We start from the raw sequence: 16,638 nt of genomic DNA on the forward strand, positions 1-16,638 counted from the left end.
CCAGCTGTGGCTGGAGAAGGGAGTAAGTTCACAGCCGGCAACAGTGTTCTCCTGACCTTAGCTTCAAAGGGTGGCTCCACAAGCCTAGGCCGCTGTCACGATCCCTGAGGAATTACCTGCGGTCTCTCCACAACAGAATGCGACCGCTTTGAACGACAAACTGATCACACTTTTGTGCCGAGCAGCAAAAGCCTCCTTCAACCCAGCGCAAGATCAGTGCCATATACAGCTGGCACCTGTTCCAGAAATCCAGGCAGTGGCGATCAAGCAAATCACTATCTGCAGTGAGTTGAGGGCGGGCGGTGGGGGGTGGGGGTTGAGGCCTGTGTGGGGTGGGAATGGGGCAGGAGGTGCAAGAGCACAAGGATGGGTCAGTTGTCAACCCCTGGCCACCCGAGAGAGACACCACTCAGGGGACTGAGATTCAGGATGTCCTCCTTTGTCCCTTGCCACGTCACCCTGAGCTAGACCACTGAAGCGGCATCTCTCCGTCTCCCCCTCAGCAAAACTCTTTCCCACGGACGTTTATGAATTGCTGAAAGACAAATGGGATGACCTAAAAGAGGTAAGTGGATGCCCCCCCATGTGCTGGGACAGACTGGGTCAGGAGCCTGTCCCTTGGAAGTCCACGGTTCCCCGGGTCCACTGTCTCTCATTGTCGAGGAACCTCTGATTTGCAAGCATCTAGAAGATAGGAGGATAAGAGGGGACAGCAGGGCGGTAGAATGGGTTCCCCCCCAAACCCCAAGTGGAAGAGCTCATAAGTGAATGGAAGTTCTGAGAGAGGGTGACCCAGAACCTGTTTTCTGCCACGTAACTTTCTCCTTCCTGGCCAGGTGGGAGTCAATGACATGCAGTTTGAGGGTCAAGGACCACCAGAAGAGACCGAGGACCGGTTCAGCATGCCCCTCATCATCACTATCGTCTGCATGGCATCCTTCTTGCTCCTGGTCGCGGCCCTTTATGGCTGCTGCCACCAGCGCCTCTCCCAGAGGAAGGACCAGGTGAGGACTTCATTCCACTAGCCGGGAAGCAGTCCAGTTCGCTGGATGACTCTCACCCCGTTATTCCCATATTAGAGAAAAGCGAGGGGGCCATGGGCCCTTTCTGATAGGCAGAGGTCATCCCTTATAGGAAGTGGAAACTTGTCTGGAAAATTAAAGAGGCAGCGTGGTGAAAGGGAAGAGCATGGGCTTTGGAGTCAGGAAGACTTGGGTTAAGCCCTAGCTCTGCCTCCCATTATCTGGGTGACCTTGAGCCAAGTCATAATCTCTGAGCGTCAGGTTTCTCATCTGCATAGTGGGCATAATATCCGCCTTGCAGAGTTGCTCTGAGGATCCATTGCTATAAATGGGCTGAGGCATACCTATCTAACCAGAGGTTCTTTCATTTACCTTAATAGAATTCCCTCATTACGGTTCCACCCTGACCCATGGTTCTCAACCCCGGCTGCACACTGTGGAGAGTTTTAGAAAAAAAAAAATACCCATGCTTAGCTTCCTCACATACCAACTGAAACAGAATTTCTGGATCAGTATATTTGTTAAAAGCTTCCTGGGGGACTGTCTTGTGCCACCTAGGTTGTATCTTAGGTAAAAATGGAGAGAAAGTACTATCTCTAGATAGTTCCCATCTGCAGCAGAGATAGCTAGAAGCTGTGCTGTACCCATCTTGCTCAGGCTTAGAGGAGAGGTCCTCAGTCACTCGGCCAGAGGAAAGTCATTTTCTTACAGTTGGTTCCAGTTCAATGCAGCAGGGTGAGGAGGGTCCTGGAGAGGAAGGTTTGGTGGGGAAGGAATGGAGGAAAGAGGATTGGAGGACTCTGGAGGACAAAGTCCATCTCCACTGATGTCATGGATTTGCCACCAGGGCAAAGGTGAAGCGAGCTGGGCATTTTAGGATGTGGGGCAAGTTCTTATCTCAGACTAGCCCCGAGGCAGGCCAGTAGTCAGGAAGGCCTCCAGGACCACCCGTTGTTCACCTTAGCCAAATCGGGGTTCCTGGATTATAGGGGTACGGGTGTAATATTAAGGCTACAGCAAGGCTAACAGCCCTCAAAAATTACCCCTTTTTCTTGGGTCATCTCCCTTACTCTAGCAACGACTAACAGAGGAGCTACAGACGGTGGAGAATGGTTACCACGACAATCCAACCCTGGAAGTGATGGAGACCTCATCAGAGATGCAGGAGAAAAAGGTGGTCAGCCTTAATGGGGAGCTGGGGGACAGCTGGATCGTCCCCCTGGACAACCTGACCAAGGATGACCTAGAGGAGGAGGAAGACACACACCTCTAATCAGGTCTGCTGGCGGCCTCCGACGGTGCACAGAGCTCCAGCCCAAGCGCCTCAAGTGCCATGTGGACAGGGGAGGAAAATCCTTCCCCTTCGAGGGAAAGACTGGGGAGGGAGAGCAGACTCGGAGGGTTCCCTCCCCCCAATCCCCACAGGCCTTAATTTTTCCCTTTTCAAGCTGAACAAATCACATTCTGTGTAGAATCCTCTTGTAAAATAACCCACTAGTGCCTGAGCTCAGTGCTGCTGGGAGATCAGGAGAGAGCCATCCAGGGGACTTTAGAGACCATCTAATAGAATCCCTTCATTTCACAGATGAGATGACTGAGGCCTAAAGAAGGTAAAGTCAAGGTCACACAGCCACTGGGTGACAGAGTCAGGATGAAAACAGAGATCCTTCATTCAGTGCAGGCCCATTGCCACCATGCCACGCTGCCGTGATCACCTATGCCCTCCCTCCAGAGCTGCCCTGGGCAGGGGGGACGAAGCTGCCAGTCAGTGGATGGGATGGAGGGGAAAGCAGGGCCAGACCCTGTCGCAGTGGGATCTGATTACTTGAAAGGATAGGTCCCGTTTTCTGTCTGTCTCCTACGCCAGCCTTGTCTGCCAGTGTTCCTGTCCTCTTTGTTCTCCCCGCTCCCTTCACTCAGTTTTCACTTCCACTCTGTCCCAGGGCCCCTGGAGTCTAGTTTCCTGGCATGTGCTTATGAGATTGGGACTAACACAGCACACAGGGCTCCCAGTATGAACAGGTCTGCACATGGGTCCATCTACAGGTAAAGAGAGAAAGGGAAGCCTTTCCTCCCAGGGTGGGTCCCGGCCCACCTCCAAGGCACTCCTTGAATAGACTCCCCGAGTGCTGCTTTGGTCTCCCATTCCCACCGGGGACTAAGGTCTGCAGCAGCTATTGAAGGCCAGGTGTTCCTATTTCGTTGTCACTGCCCAGCCGATGCGATGGGGTGAAGACCCCAGCTCGGTCATCCCCGAGATCCAGTGTGAAAGAGCAGCTTTAGGACAGAGCTTCCTGGTGCCCAGTCAGCAGAGAGGTGTCTGAATAGACAATCGATTGAAACAGCAGGAAGGATAGGCTTCACTTGCCATATCATAGGAAATTCAGGGGCTTTGCAGGTTGCTGAGAGTTTTGTCTTCTTTGTTTTTTAATCCAGAACTCTGCTGCCAAAGGCCAAAGCTCACATCGTTGAGACATTTTCAGTTAGATTCCATTCTTCTGTGCACAGGGCAAGAAAGGCCTAGATGCATGGTGCACTGCAAGGTGCATAAGGGGCAGCCGGGGGTCCTGGCCTTCTAGTCCCAGCGACCTCTCACTGTCGGGGCACGGAGCTAGTTAGGTCTTGCTGTGTCCCCTCCTCTGTATTCCTAGTGAGGCTGGCTGCCCAGCGCTCCTGTAGGTTCTGGTGGCATCTCAGGGAAACAAAATGCTGACCATTGCCCAGTGGAGGGGTTTTGAGGGAGCTCAGCAGGTAGCTGCTACGTAGACTGCAACTGAGGACTGGGCATAGTGAGGTTTCATCTGATTTTCTGAGAAGAAGGAATCCTGTGTGGAATTTTGAACTCTGCCCATGTTCTCTATTGTTCCTGGCCATAAATTCCCTGGAACCTACTAGGAAGATACTTAGGAGAATGAAAATGGTCACTTCAGGGCAAAAAGCCAGACCCCTAGAACCTAGGGGCAGTCTAAGCTGCAACAGTTCTGATAAAATAGGCTATCTGGTTTGGGATAGGTTATTTTTTTTAAAGGAGAGGATCTCAAGAGGAAGATCTATGTCCTTCCTTTGCTGCCTAATTCCCTTTTCATAGCCTTTAGCCATTTGATACCTAGGAGAAAAGGAAGGCCAGAGGTTCAAGTAGGACCCGTGAGTTTCCCAAGAGATAGAAAGATGCTAAGCTAACAAGGGTCCTAAAGTATTTGCTGATTCTCTACTATTTGGAGGTTGGCAGGATGGAGAATACCAGTTTGAGAGAAAATAGAAGAAATACTGTTTCACTGGGAAAAGATCTGTTTGCTTCTTTCCTACCCAGCATTTGGTTCTTTCTACCCATTCTATTGTGGCCACTGTGGGAGAGGCCAGACTAGATTGCTCCTTTGCTGATTCTGGGTCACATTCCAGCAGCTAGGTTTAGACAGAGAGAGCAAATATGTCTCTGCAAACCAATCAAAAGCCACAACCCCCAGGCCTCTTGGGGAGACAGATGGTGACTGGCAAGGACCAGAGAGTAAAAATTATGCTTGGTCAAAAGGAATAAATGTGGCTCTGTCCAGAGAGAACCTTGAAAAGCTTTGGGCTGGTTCAAAGGTTCCTTCTTTTGATGCATCCAAATTGTATTGCTCCAGCCTTTTAGGGCAACTTGCTTTGGCTTGCTCTTGACACTAGCTAGACATCTATATCAAAGACTGTTATCGCCATGTATCTGTAAAGGTCATCTTCTTCCCACATCTTTACTGGGTTCTGATGCTATCTGGTAATTCAGATTCTGGGGCTGAGAAGAAGAGAAGAGAACCAGGAACTCAGCATGACTTGAAACAAGTTACACCAGAGAGAGATTATAAACTCTATCTCAGTGGCACACTGGTTTCCCTAAACTTCATAAAAGACCAGAAGCCATGAATCTGATGACTGGACAAAGTCCAGTGAGAAGCACACTGTTATGTGAGTGGGGAGAGACACAGCAATGCTTATGAATGGGGTACAGAATATTCTTTGCATCGTAGGACAAAACACAGGTTTAATCTAGTCTAGACACAAGATTCTTCTTTCTCCTCTTGATAAGGAAAGCTAGCAGAAAGTTTTATTTAAACCACTTCTTGAGCTTTATCTTTTAGATAATATACTGGAGAAACTTTGGAAAACAAGTTCAAGCTGATATACATATACGTATTTTTTGATAATGTAAATACAACAGCCAAATGTTAATCCACCCTGCACTGCTCTGAGCGAATATACTTTGAAAAAACATTTGTTAGCTAAGAGAGAAGGCTTTTTTTTTCTCTAAACAGGAATGTAAATGTCTATTTTACTGGAAATAAATTTCTGTTATTCTTTGATGAAAAATGAAATATAAGACAGGCTGATGACACAGCGTCTGTCTTGCAGATTGGGCATTTTTATTTTTAAATATGATCCTCATCCCCTCTCCGTAAAGTCCCAGCATGTTACAGTAAGGGTTGGAGTCAATACGCACTGGTTGGAAAGTGACTCTCTAGTCATAGGGAGAGGGGTTTTAGAACCCAGTCCAATCTTTTTTTAAAAAAAAAAAACAGAAAAAGAGCCTGAAGCCCAGAAAAATAAAGTGACGGCCAAAATCACATTTAGTGACAGAAACAGGCTTAAAACCTGGGTTGGAAGACCGTCCAGTGCTGTGTGCCTCAGGAAGAATCAACAAATTAAGGACTGCTAATTAAGGGCAGGCACCAGAATGCTAGAAAGACAGAATTCCCTTCTGGAATCTGCAGCAAGGCTAGGGAGAGCATGAAGACAAAAATAGGAACCTTACTGGTCTTCTGTACTTCTGAGTTATTTAGGTCTAAGACTTAAATGAACAATTCTTTTCTGCTAAGAAATAAGTTTTGAATGAGCTTTTACATATAGATCTTCTGAGTAGGACTAAGGATCAAAGGGAACAAGACAGGGGGAAGGCAGGGGGGCAAAAGTAAAGCAATGTCTTTCATCACTGTCATTAGCTGATTCACTCAGGTTTGGTGAAAACCCAACACTGAGTGAAAGGAGGGGATTACTATTTGCTCTGGGTCTTTTTTAAAATTAGTGAATGTTAAACAGTTTGCCCAGGAGGCTGGGGGAGCATGTGTCTTAGTGGACAGGGGTCTAAACTACACTGGAATTTACTGAGAAACTTGTTTGTAAAGACTGTACTTAATTATTGCCGTTTTCTTACAAAAATATATTTTGGAAAATTGTATACTGTCAATTAAAGTGCTTTTGTCTAAGCTGGTTCAAGTCCTAGTATTTTGCTCTGATTGGCTTCCATTCTTCACTTGTGCACGAGGCTCATCATTGAAGCCCCTGAGGACACAGTGCAGCAACCTCTGCTCTTAGTTATGCCTCTTAACTATGCAGGTCCAGACACAAAAAGAGAAGGACGAAAGCTGAAAGGAAAAAGGGGATCCACAAGTTCTCCAGATTATCTCAGGCTGCTCTAGTGATCGTAACTGAAAGGGCCTCATTTTCCCTCACAACAGTTTTACCAATGCTTTACCCTCTTCCTTCCCTGTACTTTTGCCTCAGATAAAATTGTGACTCACCCACCACCAAAGATCCCAAGGGCGCTGCTGAACCCTGATCAGGTATGAAAACACTGGTGTAAAGACAAGGCAAATAAAAATACAAAAAGTAAACGATTCTGTTCTGGCCCTGTTATGCCAATAAAAGGATCTGTTTACTTGTCAGAAGAAGCCTCTGCGTGTCCCTTACCTACAGACATAGTGAAGACGAAGGAGGTTCAAGAAAGGAATTGCTCAAAGACGATTCTGATTCTCTTCATCTCCTGGGGTGGTATTATCTATTGACATGTTTCTGCACCGCAAGAAGAAAACTTTATCATTCCCGACCTGCAGAAGGGAAACCGTCAGGTGAATCTGGTCCACATTCATAGTTGGTATACAACAGTCTCTTCTTGCCTGGCATCTTACAGTTCACAAAACATTTTTACACATCTTATTTAGGAATTGTCACCACTCTACCAATAGGGAAATTGGGCACAGAGATTAAGGATTCTCTCTGAGATCACACAGCTACCTAAATGGTACTGCTAGGCCTTGAATCTACATCTTTTCCCTCTTGAGTCCTACGTTCTGTTCTCAACACCACATTAATGCTCGAGTTCCATTAACAACAAAGTACGTTTATAGAATGCAACTACTGTTACAATATGATTTTCCTTTTATACAGCAGTTCTGAAAGCAGTTAACATCCTTAAGGGTGGGCCAGAGGTATTTTGAGGTTAACTTCAAGAGTATGCCAAGGATACAGAAAGGAGTACAAGTACCAGGAACTCAGGCAGGCCTCTGGCCATGCTCGAGGCACACTGTTCTAAGAAGAGAATGACTCACAGTTTATCATGGTCACAAAGACCTAAGACTCCATTCTTTTCCTGAATAGGTCATTCCCCCTGCTCCCTGCCCTGCCAACCAAGAGGCACTCTCAGTTGTCATTTTTAATTTGTTATGCCTCTGTCACTCATAACCCCCCATTTTACAAGCTCCCTCCCAAACCACATATTTATTTTGAACTCCAAGGTCAAAAGATAAAGAATAGGACTGGCTACTATAATTAACAGGAATGATACTGAGATGGCTAGTTATTTTTCAATGACCTTGGCATTTTATAGATTAAAAAGTCACTGGGATCCTAGCAAACAGGATCTGCTGCCAACACTTACTTAAAATTGAGAGAAAGGCACAGGGGTTGAGACTGTGCCCAATGCTACACAGAAGTCACTGGTGGATGTGGAAATAAGCCTAGGATTCCTGACTCCTGCCCTGGGTTACCCATCCTTACAGCCCAAGTTCAGAGGGCAGGTATACAACATGTGCTATAGACATTACCAAGTGTTCTAATCTTCCCTTTTAGGTTTTGCCAAACATCAAACTTACTAGCACAGCGGTGGCCAGACCACTTCTCCTATAGCTTTTCTCTCTTTCTTCCTTGTAATGTTTCGGGAAAAGATATAACTGACCGCCTTTGCTTTTCCTCGGTGAGAGTCCAATGGGAGGAAAGTCACACTCACTTGACGTGGGAGCAGCTGGCATCTCAACTGTGTTAAATACAAAGCCCTCTTTGCTTATTGCTCCCTTCCCACCAGATGACAAATACATCAAGGGAGAGGAGGTGATGACCCACATTTCCATCCTTTTGAGTTACTTCTCTGGAGGATTAACCCAGGAAAGGCCAATTCCTTACCTTATCACTGCACATCATTTTCCTGTTTTGAACACAAAGAAATGTTACTTGTGGGCCATGCTCAAAGCACACTCTAGAAATGAAAGCTATGCGGTAAGATGGATTATTTGATTTGTAAAGTGAGAAAACGTAATCCCTACTTTGAATAAAATCATTTGACAACTAACTTACTGCAGAATGCAGGGTCACACACAAAGCCAAGAATATGGAAATCAGATCAGGAGATGAAAAGGGCCAAGAGGAGAGCTCCTTATTATTGAGAGTCGGTCTGGAAAGCTCACACAACTCAACCCGGACAATCAATTATCTTTGTTTGGCATATTTCTGAGTTTATTTTTTTCAAGGTTCAGCCCTTACAATTTCCTTCTTTGGGAACAGGGATCCAGAATTTCCCCAATCTCTGCAACACCTCCAGGTTCTCTCTACTATCTTTTCTACAATTAATTTTCTATTTCAGTTGTTTTTTCTTCTAGTTCCTAACCTACAAGGTATGTCCCCCCTCAAAGAAAACCTGGGAAACACAAGTCCAAATTTACAAAACAGATAAAATAGGACTGGTCATTAATAGCAGATTAAGAAAACACCATTTTATGAAGTCACTTACCAGTGCTCTTTAAAAATGGAAACTTCTCCTAGAAACTTTGTAAGATCCACCAGAACTTCTTTATTTCAACACTGTCTCAAAGAAAACAAAGTCTTTCTACAGTACATATTGTTTGCCTGAATAAAAGTCACGATTTTTTGAGGGAAAAATATTAACTGCAAAGTATGTAAACATTTAAAAAGCTGACTTCAAAAGTAGTTTTATGAAACACAAGGCATATCTTGTAGTGTCCATATATAACTTTTTATTAAGAAAATGAACAAAATACATTCTTTCTCCATATGTACATTACATACAACGTAATTCTACAACTGCAATTGTTCAGCAGATCACTTATTTATTCACAAAGCAGTGTTAACACATTCACCAAACCTGGGATCAGAACATTACTTGTACTAAGAAACAAAACAAACAAAACCCTAAAAAGTCCATACAGATAGGGCAAAAGTAAGATAAAAAGTCCATACAGATAGGGCAAAAGTAAGATAAAACAGAGGATCATGAGGGGAATGGGGAAGATTATGGAACACACTCAACACAGCCCAACGATGACTTAGAACAATAATGATGTTAGGGGACACCTGATGCCCCAAAACATTTCTGTTTAAAAACTACAACTAGCTTATGCCAGCTGTTTCAGATTTCCCTCATGATTTCCTTTCTGATTTAGGTACTTGAGGATACAGAAGAGGAGGGTAAAGGAAGGAGTAGAACCCTGAAAGGTTGCAGTTTTTTCCTTCACATATTAAGAAAAGGATTCTCATGAAATATAAAACTCTAAATCTTAGCTGGTAACCAGAGAAATACATTTTTTGGAGAGACATTTGCTAAGCACAGTAAGGGAACTCTTGTTTCAAGGACTCCTTATTTATATACTTACGTTCATTTCATCTGTTTTACTTTGCTCTTCTCTGCTTTTCCTTTGGCCTTTGAAAAGTACCTCATCCTTTTTAGGTGTGAGTTTAATTACGGTTATATTAAAAAGTCCATCTAAACAGAAAGCTCTTCATGGGTATGAATATGCTCCAAATGTCTATAATGGTGCATAAAGGGCTTAAAAATTCAAATTAATCTTAGAGATAAAATTTCCAATGACCTGAACAAGGCAGATCCCTATAGCTTTTGGGTAGTATCTTACATGTATAGTTCAGGCTTAAGAGATACATATCAACAGAATTATTTTCAGACTGTTTGTCTAGAAAAGGGCAATGCTTTAAAGGAATATAGTAAAGGTAGAGAAAAATGCTTGCAGACAATGAGGAATGGCTGTGTCAAATTTTTTTTTTTTTTTTTTTTTTACTTTTTCTGGCCTTTACCATGTTGGATAACAGAAGGAAGACAGGAAAAATAAAATGAGTAAGTCTCACCGGTTAAATATTAGTGGCGTTCCTTCTTCACACTTAGTAATTTCCTAAATTTCTATGATAAACATATTTTTATAACCACAAAAATCAATAAATGTTATTATTTATTTAAAAGTCCCATAAAAGATGTTTAACACTCTCCAACTTTCAGATGAGCTGGTTGCTGTAACACCATGTTTCCAGTCCAGGGGATGTTCTAACAGAAGGAGCTATCCATAGCGTTAATAAGCAGACCCAGAAGGACAGACGGATTCTATTGGCTATGAATGGAGCTGTACCTTCCTCCTCAACCTAATTTGCAGTCCAACTTTGGTTTTGAGGATCTATCTCTACCTAAAGGGATCTCAATTTCAGGCCAATAAGTATACACACACACACACACACACATATACACAGACCCACCCCATCTTTCCACTGAAAAGGTGGAATCATGTTTGTTGCCAAGAACAACACAAGAAAAGGAGGCCCTAAGCTTTCCTGTACTCTTTTTCTGAGGCTGCACACTCAGCTGTACATAGATTTTGAAGTGGTGACAGGGAAGAAATCTCATTAAAAAGAAAAACCTATCTCTATAAAAGAATCTGCTCATAGAAAAATATCATTATTTTGCAATTTCTAAATTGAGCTATACATAAAATAAAATTAATACTATACTATTTAATTCATTCAATTCAAAAGACATTTTATGACAAGTCAAAAAAGCAAGCTGGCTTGAATAACACAATCACAGCATATCTTGGTCAGGCTAAATGTAATGCTTAAGAAAGTGAGTCTGGGCTTCCCTGGTGGCGCAGTGGTTGGGGGTCCGCCTGCTAATGCAGGGGACATGGGTTCGTGCCCCGGTCCGGGAGGATCCCACATGCTGCACAGCGGCTAGGCCCGTGGGCCATGGCCGCTGAGCCTGCGCGTCTGGAGCCTGTGCTCCGCAGCGGGAGAGGCCACAGCAGTGAGAGGCCCGCGGACCGCAAAAAAAAAAAAAAAAAAAGAAAGAAAGAAAGTGAGTCCACTTTTATTTCTCTAAATGGGTAGTTTACAATTGAGGGAGAAATCAGTTTACAACTGGTCACCAAAATCATTTTTCTGGGAAAGGAAAAAATATCTCAAAAAGGAGACCATGTGCATGACTTTTAAAAACATATACCTTCCCCATAGAAGACTACTTGCATTTAAACTTTTGGACTTTGATATCCTACTATCAAATTTGGGGTTGGGTAGACAATTACTTTAATACGTCATAACTTTGTATTCAGTGCTCTTACAAGTATAGTTAATCTGTACGGGTAAAATTAAGCTAAGCCTTTATAAAGGTGCAAGTACCCTAAGACTTCTAAAGTAGACAATTTAAAAAATGTAAAGTTAGTATGCTAACACATATATATGGAATCTAAAAAAAAAATGGTTCTGATGAACCTAAGGACAGGACAGGAATAAGGATGCAGATGTAGAGAATGGACTTGAGGACACAGGGAGGGGGAAGGGTAAGTTGGGACGAAGTAAGAGAGTAACATTGATATATATACACTACCAAATGTAAAACAGATAGCTAGTGGGAAGCAGCCACATAGCACAGGGAGATCAGCTCGGTGCTTTGTGACCACCTAGAGGGGTGGGATAGGGAGGGTGGGAGGGAGGTGCAAGAGGGAGAGGATATGGGGATACAAGTATACATATAGCTGATTCACTTTGTTATACAGCAGAAACATAACATTGTAAAGCAATTATACTCCAATAAAGATGTTAAACAAAAAGATAAATATAAAAAATAAAAAATGTAAAGTTATACATCTCTGTCCTCAGTTTTTCCCCTTTTATCTTAAGAAGGAAAAAATAGCAAACTACAAGGCAATGTGATAAAACAGTCACTTGCCAAAATCTGATGGCATGGTCCTGATGGTATAAGATCCTCTCCTTTGTTGCAAAATGAATTTATAAAGTTCTGCCAGTTGCAATGGAATTGAACTTATTCTAAATAACTTCTCTAATTAATCACTTCACAGATGTGGAAGAAACCTAAAGAATAAGCCAAAATTATTAAATACTTCTACTGCCAAGCCCAGAACTCATGTATTTCCTGGAAAAGTAGAATAAACAGAGACCCTTTGGATTATGTGTAATTAATTTATTTTAAAACATGGAAACTAAATTGATGTCAGTTCAATTCTGTACGGGTTAGAAGTTAAACACGAAATGACAATTTTCTTCCTATTTTAAAGGGTTAGAAAATGAACACCAACCAAATGACACTAGCTAAATTGTAACAAAGGCTTTCTTGAGATTTGTTAATAAAGGAGAGAAATTAAGCTCAAAATTGGCTACTTAACTCCTTAATCATGCACACAGGCCTGTTCAGTATATCACACAGTGTTTTTCCTTCCTGCCAATTAATTTGGCATTCATTAAGCACTGAGTGAAACTGAAGGATGATGATCTCCTTGGGCTAGTATTTGCGTGGCAGACAGCTCAGATATCCAAACTAACCGCTGTGAATGCTAGCATCCCAGATGGTACAGAGCTGTGTTGCAGCAAGAGCTTAAACTCCATGAAAAAGCAAGTCCCCTGGGAGCCCAAAAACTGCATGTTAAAATGTTTTATTGCTGGTTTTCCCTCTGAATCCTTATCAAGGAATTGGCTGTACGTAAGAAACTGCTCACCTAGTTTAAGAGCTAGAGCCCATTACACTGGGTTTTCTGTTTCCAGATCTCTACCAGCTACTTGGGAGATAGTGAGGAAAGCAACTAACCAAGAAATGCTGCTTTCCAAAGACTATTCAGAACTGAGCTTTGATCCCTCTTGATAGTTTTCTCAGCACTGCTTTAAATTAATTGAGGGTTAGAAATGAAGAGTTTTCTTTCTCATTTAGATCTGTGGACCTTCAAATCCATGAGCAAAAAGCTCCTATTTTTCCTTCTCTAACATACCCTCATTCTCCTCACTAGCTCTGTTCCTGAGGTTCAATACCTCGAAGTGAAAATGCCACAGACAGGCAAAACAGAACATTGTGTACAAATGTCTAATATTGTGTACAATAATTCATTGAGACTAAACAGCAGATAAAAAGGTAAAAAAGAAGACAAATTAGTTCATAATTACAAGTGATGTCTTACAACTGGTCTACTTCCCTACTAAACATTTCCCCCCTTTTTTGTTGTTGACCCTATAGCTCTCAGATAACATCCACATAACATTCTGTTTTCAATCAAGCTAGGCAGTGTTTGAGGACATGACAGTATATATTTGTAAATCTTATTTCCAAATAATGACTATTGTGGAAGATAAACTAGAACTACCCTTTGATTTTCAGGTTTTTAAGTTCTGAATTGGGATCCAGTTCAAGATCTATAACTTTAGAGTTCTACCTAACAGAAAACACATAGTGATATGGTTTCCCACAAGGGCATCTCTCTCTGCCCCACGAGAAAACCTGGTTTACCATAACCTCTAATGACTCCTTAGGTTAAGTGCTATAAATCTATTGTCAGAGGATTTAGCTAAGAAAAATAAAAAAATAATGGAAACAATTCACAGTATTTGTGGGATAGGAAGAAATCAAGGTTTAAAAATTATGTATAAATAAAATCTCTTAAGATAGCAGTTTTTCTGAAAGATAAAAAGAGCATCTTGTGAAGAAATCAATAAACTACAATCATGAGTCCTCCCCATCAAAACAAACGGTGGCAACATCATTCAGCTGATCTAGGTGGCTCCTAACTATTTCAACAAACTTTGAAACTTCCATCTTCAGCTGAAACACCTCTAGACTAGAAGTTTTGGGCAGCCAATGTCATTTCAGCATTAATACAAATCACAGGGAGATGTAGGCCAGAGTGAAAAATCACAAAAGAATAATGTTATTTGACTAATAAGGAATACAAAAATTTTGAGTGAAAGAACCCAAAGATCTAATCTACAACTACTGTCATATGCAGACCCTCTATGATTACCCCTCTAATAACTATGAACTTTTCCTGAGGGAGCCTGCATATCTTAGATTAAGGACCATCTTAAGAATTTAAAACAGTGAAAGTTCAGGCCAGAATTTCTGCAAAAGGACGAAATTACACATGAACATGTATTTTTTAAGAAAAGAAGGGTTACAAAGGGTATATTTTTTACAGCTAGATGACGTTGCTTAAAGTACACATTGTAATGATCCTCTCTCATAGAAATCACTTCAAACCATAATTCTCAACTGCTTTGCAACATTCAATCAGCTAGAGTTAACACAACATTCACCCAGGAAAAAATTAAATGACCCACAATTACCCAATGAATTTCATATTGTATTAAGAATAATTATAGGGTAACTCCTTCCATGACACTGAGTTTAATTCAGAAAATAAAATCAGAAACATACTCCTTTCTAAGTGCTTTTTGATTCATTAAACATCATTCTCAATCTCTCACCAATGATTAAGTACCTCAAACTAGTTTTTGTTTATAGATTTTAAAACGGTTTTATTACATGGAACTCTGTTAATGTATCTCTAAATAGCACTTTTAAGGCAGATGTGAAAAGATCCACTACAAAGATAAGCTAGCAAACCATTTATATTCAAGACATAATTCACCAAAGAATGCAGTTTACAATCTTAAACAAATCACTGAGCTCTAAAGCCAACAAGCTTTTCTTTGATAAATCAGTGTATTAACTTTCTAATGTTTTCTATCAGTTTTTACTTATTAGACATAGATAAGTCAGTTTTAATGAAAACCAGGTCTGAAAAGACAATCTTGCTAAAGGTTAATACTGTCAGCTTTAGCACAGAGTTAGGCACCCAAATCTGAATTCTTTTGCTTCACAGATTGATATATGTGAATTAATCAAGCTGGCCACATGAGGTCTCTGTCATTCCACAAAATGCAACTGCATTTTCAAAGTATCTTGCAAATCAGATAATTAATTTCTCACGAGGTATAAGCACTGAAAATGTTAGAGATCTAGTTTACTTCTAGTTTAAATTATTTCTAGTTTATATTCTGGAATAATATATTCCACTGGAAAAAGGAGAAATGGGGATGAAACTGAAGCTAGGGATAATGACACTGAGCAAATTGTACCCCACTAACTAATGCATCTAAAACCAGGTGTTTCAATCTGGGGCTCACTAAGCTAGAATGAAATAATTTTTAAGTAGTAAAGCATAGATATTTGGCTACTTAAACAATGTATATAAATACCAAATTAAATTATAATATAGTGCTGGAATACTTGGAAATACATGTAGCTCCTCACTAAATATATAAACAAGTTTCATATCAGGGTTCTGATGTCGAAAGTGAGCAATGTGTCAATCTTGGTCACGGATAAAATGAAGCCTATATTCTCCTGCAATCATTACCAGCAGTGCCTCATTAAAGCCCCAGGGTACAAATTTTGATTTACCTAGTCAATAACTTCCTAAATACAGTCTATGTCACTTAAGTAACACTAAACAGTTTGCTATGACTCAACCCCATTTAAACATGTTAGTGAAAAAAAAAATTCTGTAAGTGAAGAAAAGGGAAAAGGTTCCACTTAAAGTGAGGAAAGATGAAATTAGAACAAGCATGTTTAGAAAACCACCAGTAGAGAGTCAGAGAAAAATAAGAACAAACAAAATCACTGAGCTCAAGAACTGAGTTTCCTCCAAATATGGAATCTAAGGAACGGAAAAAAAATGACCCAAAAAAGCACTATAAAAATAAATGGTGGGGCTTCCCTGGTGGCGCAGTGGTTGAGAGTCCACCTGCTGACGCAGGGGACACGGGTTCGTGCCCTGGTCCGGGAGGATCCCACATGCCGCGGAGCGGCTGGGCCCGTGAGCCATGGCCGCTGAGCCTGCATGTCCGGAGCCTGTGCTCCACAACGGGAGAGGCCACAACAGTGAGAGGCCCACGTACCGTGAGAAAAAAAAAAAAAAAAAATGGTGGAGGGAAGCAGAATTTCATTTGGTTATGGTTTTTGAAGGGCCAGAATTCACAGTGAGCAAAACTAGAGCTTTTACATTTAGAAACTCTTATCAAGTTCTTTCCTATCAACCTGTTTCCATGAAATGAGTTCAATAGGCTACAATATTAGCGATATTAATATTTTATGTTCTTGACTGTCAAGGAAATCTTTTAATGAAACTGCCTAAGTATGTAGGTAGATTCTATTTGCTCACTTGTAAAGTCAACTGGTTATTCTGCAGCTACACAACTTGGTACTTACTGAATTATGTACTATATCTTTCACAAGGTAAGAAACAAATTTAATTGTTTAATAAATCACTACTGATCGATTTGGGATGCTTGGAAAGCCAAGCAGCCCAAGATTCAAGCCTAGAAGTAGGACAAATATACTTCTGTCCTTCCCCCAAAGACGAGAAACCATGCAATAATGACAGACTGAAGAGGGACCTCAAAGTCTCATTCCTATACATGAGACTTTTCAAAAGTGCAATTCAATTTCTTCTTTCTTTGG

General features: G+C 41.5%; 1 protein-coding gene across 1 annotated transcript in view; it reads left to right on the plus strand.

Moving 5' to 3' along the window:
• Nucleotides 1-6,256, plus strand: part of PODXL (podocalyxin like) — a 42,319-nt gene extending 36,063 nt beyond the window's left edge. Inside the window, exons 5-8 of the mRNA XM_027101901.1 lie at nt 137-284; nt 504-565; nt 837-1,004; nt 2,098-6,256. Coding sequence (XP_026957702.1) covers nt 137-284; nt 504-565; nt 837-1,004; nt 2,098-2,295 — 576 coding nt within the window. The 3' untranslated portion in view covers nt 2,296-6,256. The remainder of the gene's footprint in view (nt 1-136; nt 285-503; nt 566-836; nt 1,005-2,097) is intronic.
• The last annotated feature ends 10,382 nt before the right edge of the window (nt 6,257-16,638 follow it).

The sequence above is a fragment of the Aethalodelphis obliquidens genome, unplaced genomic scaffold (assembly GCF_003676395.1).
Source record: "Aethalodelphis obliquidens isolate GAN/ISIS:26980383/991018 unplaced genomic scaffold, ASM367639v1 scaffold5, whole genome shotgun sequence".
Lineage (NCBI taxonomy): Eukaryota > Metazoa > Chordata > Mammalia > Artiodactyla > Delphinidae > Aethalodelphis > Aethalodelphis obliquidens.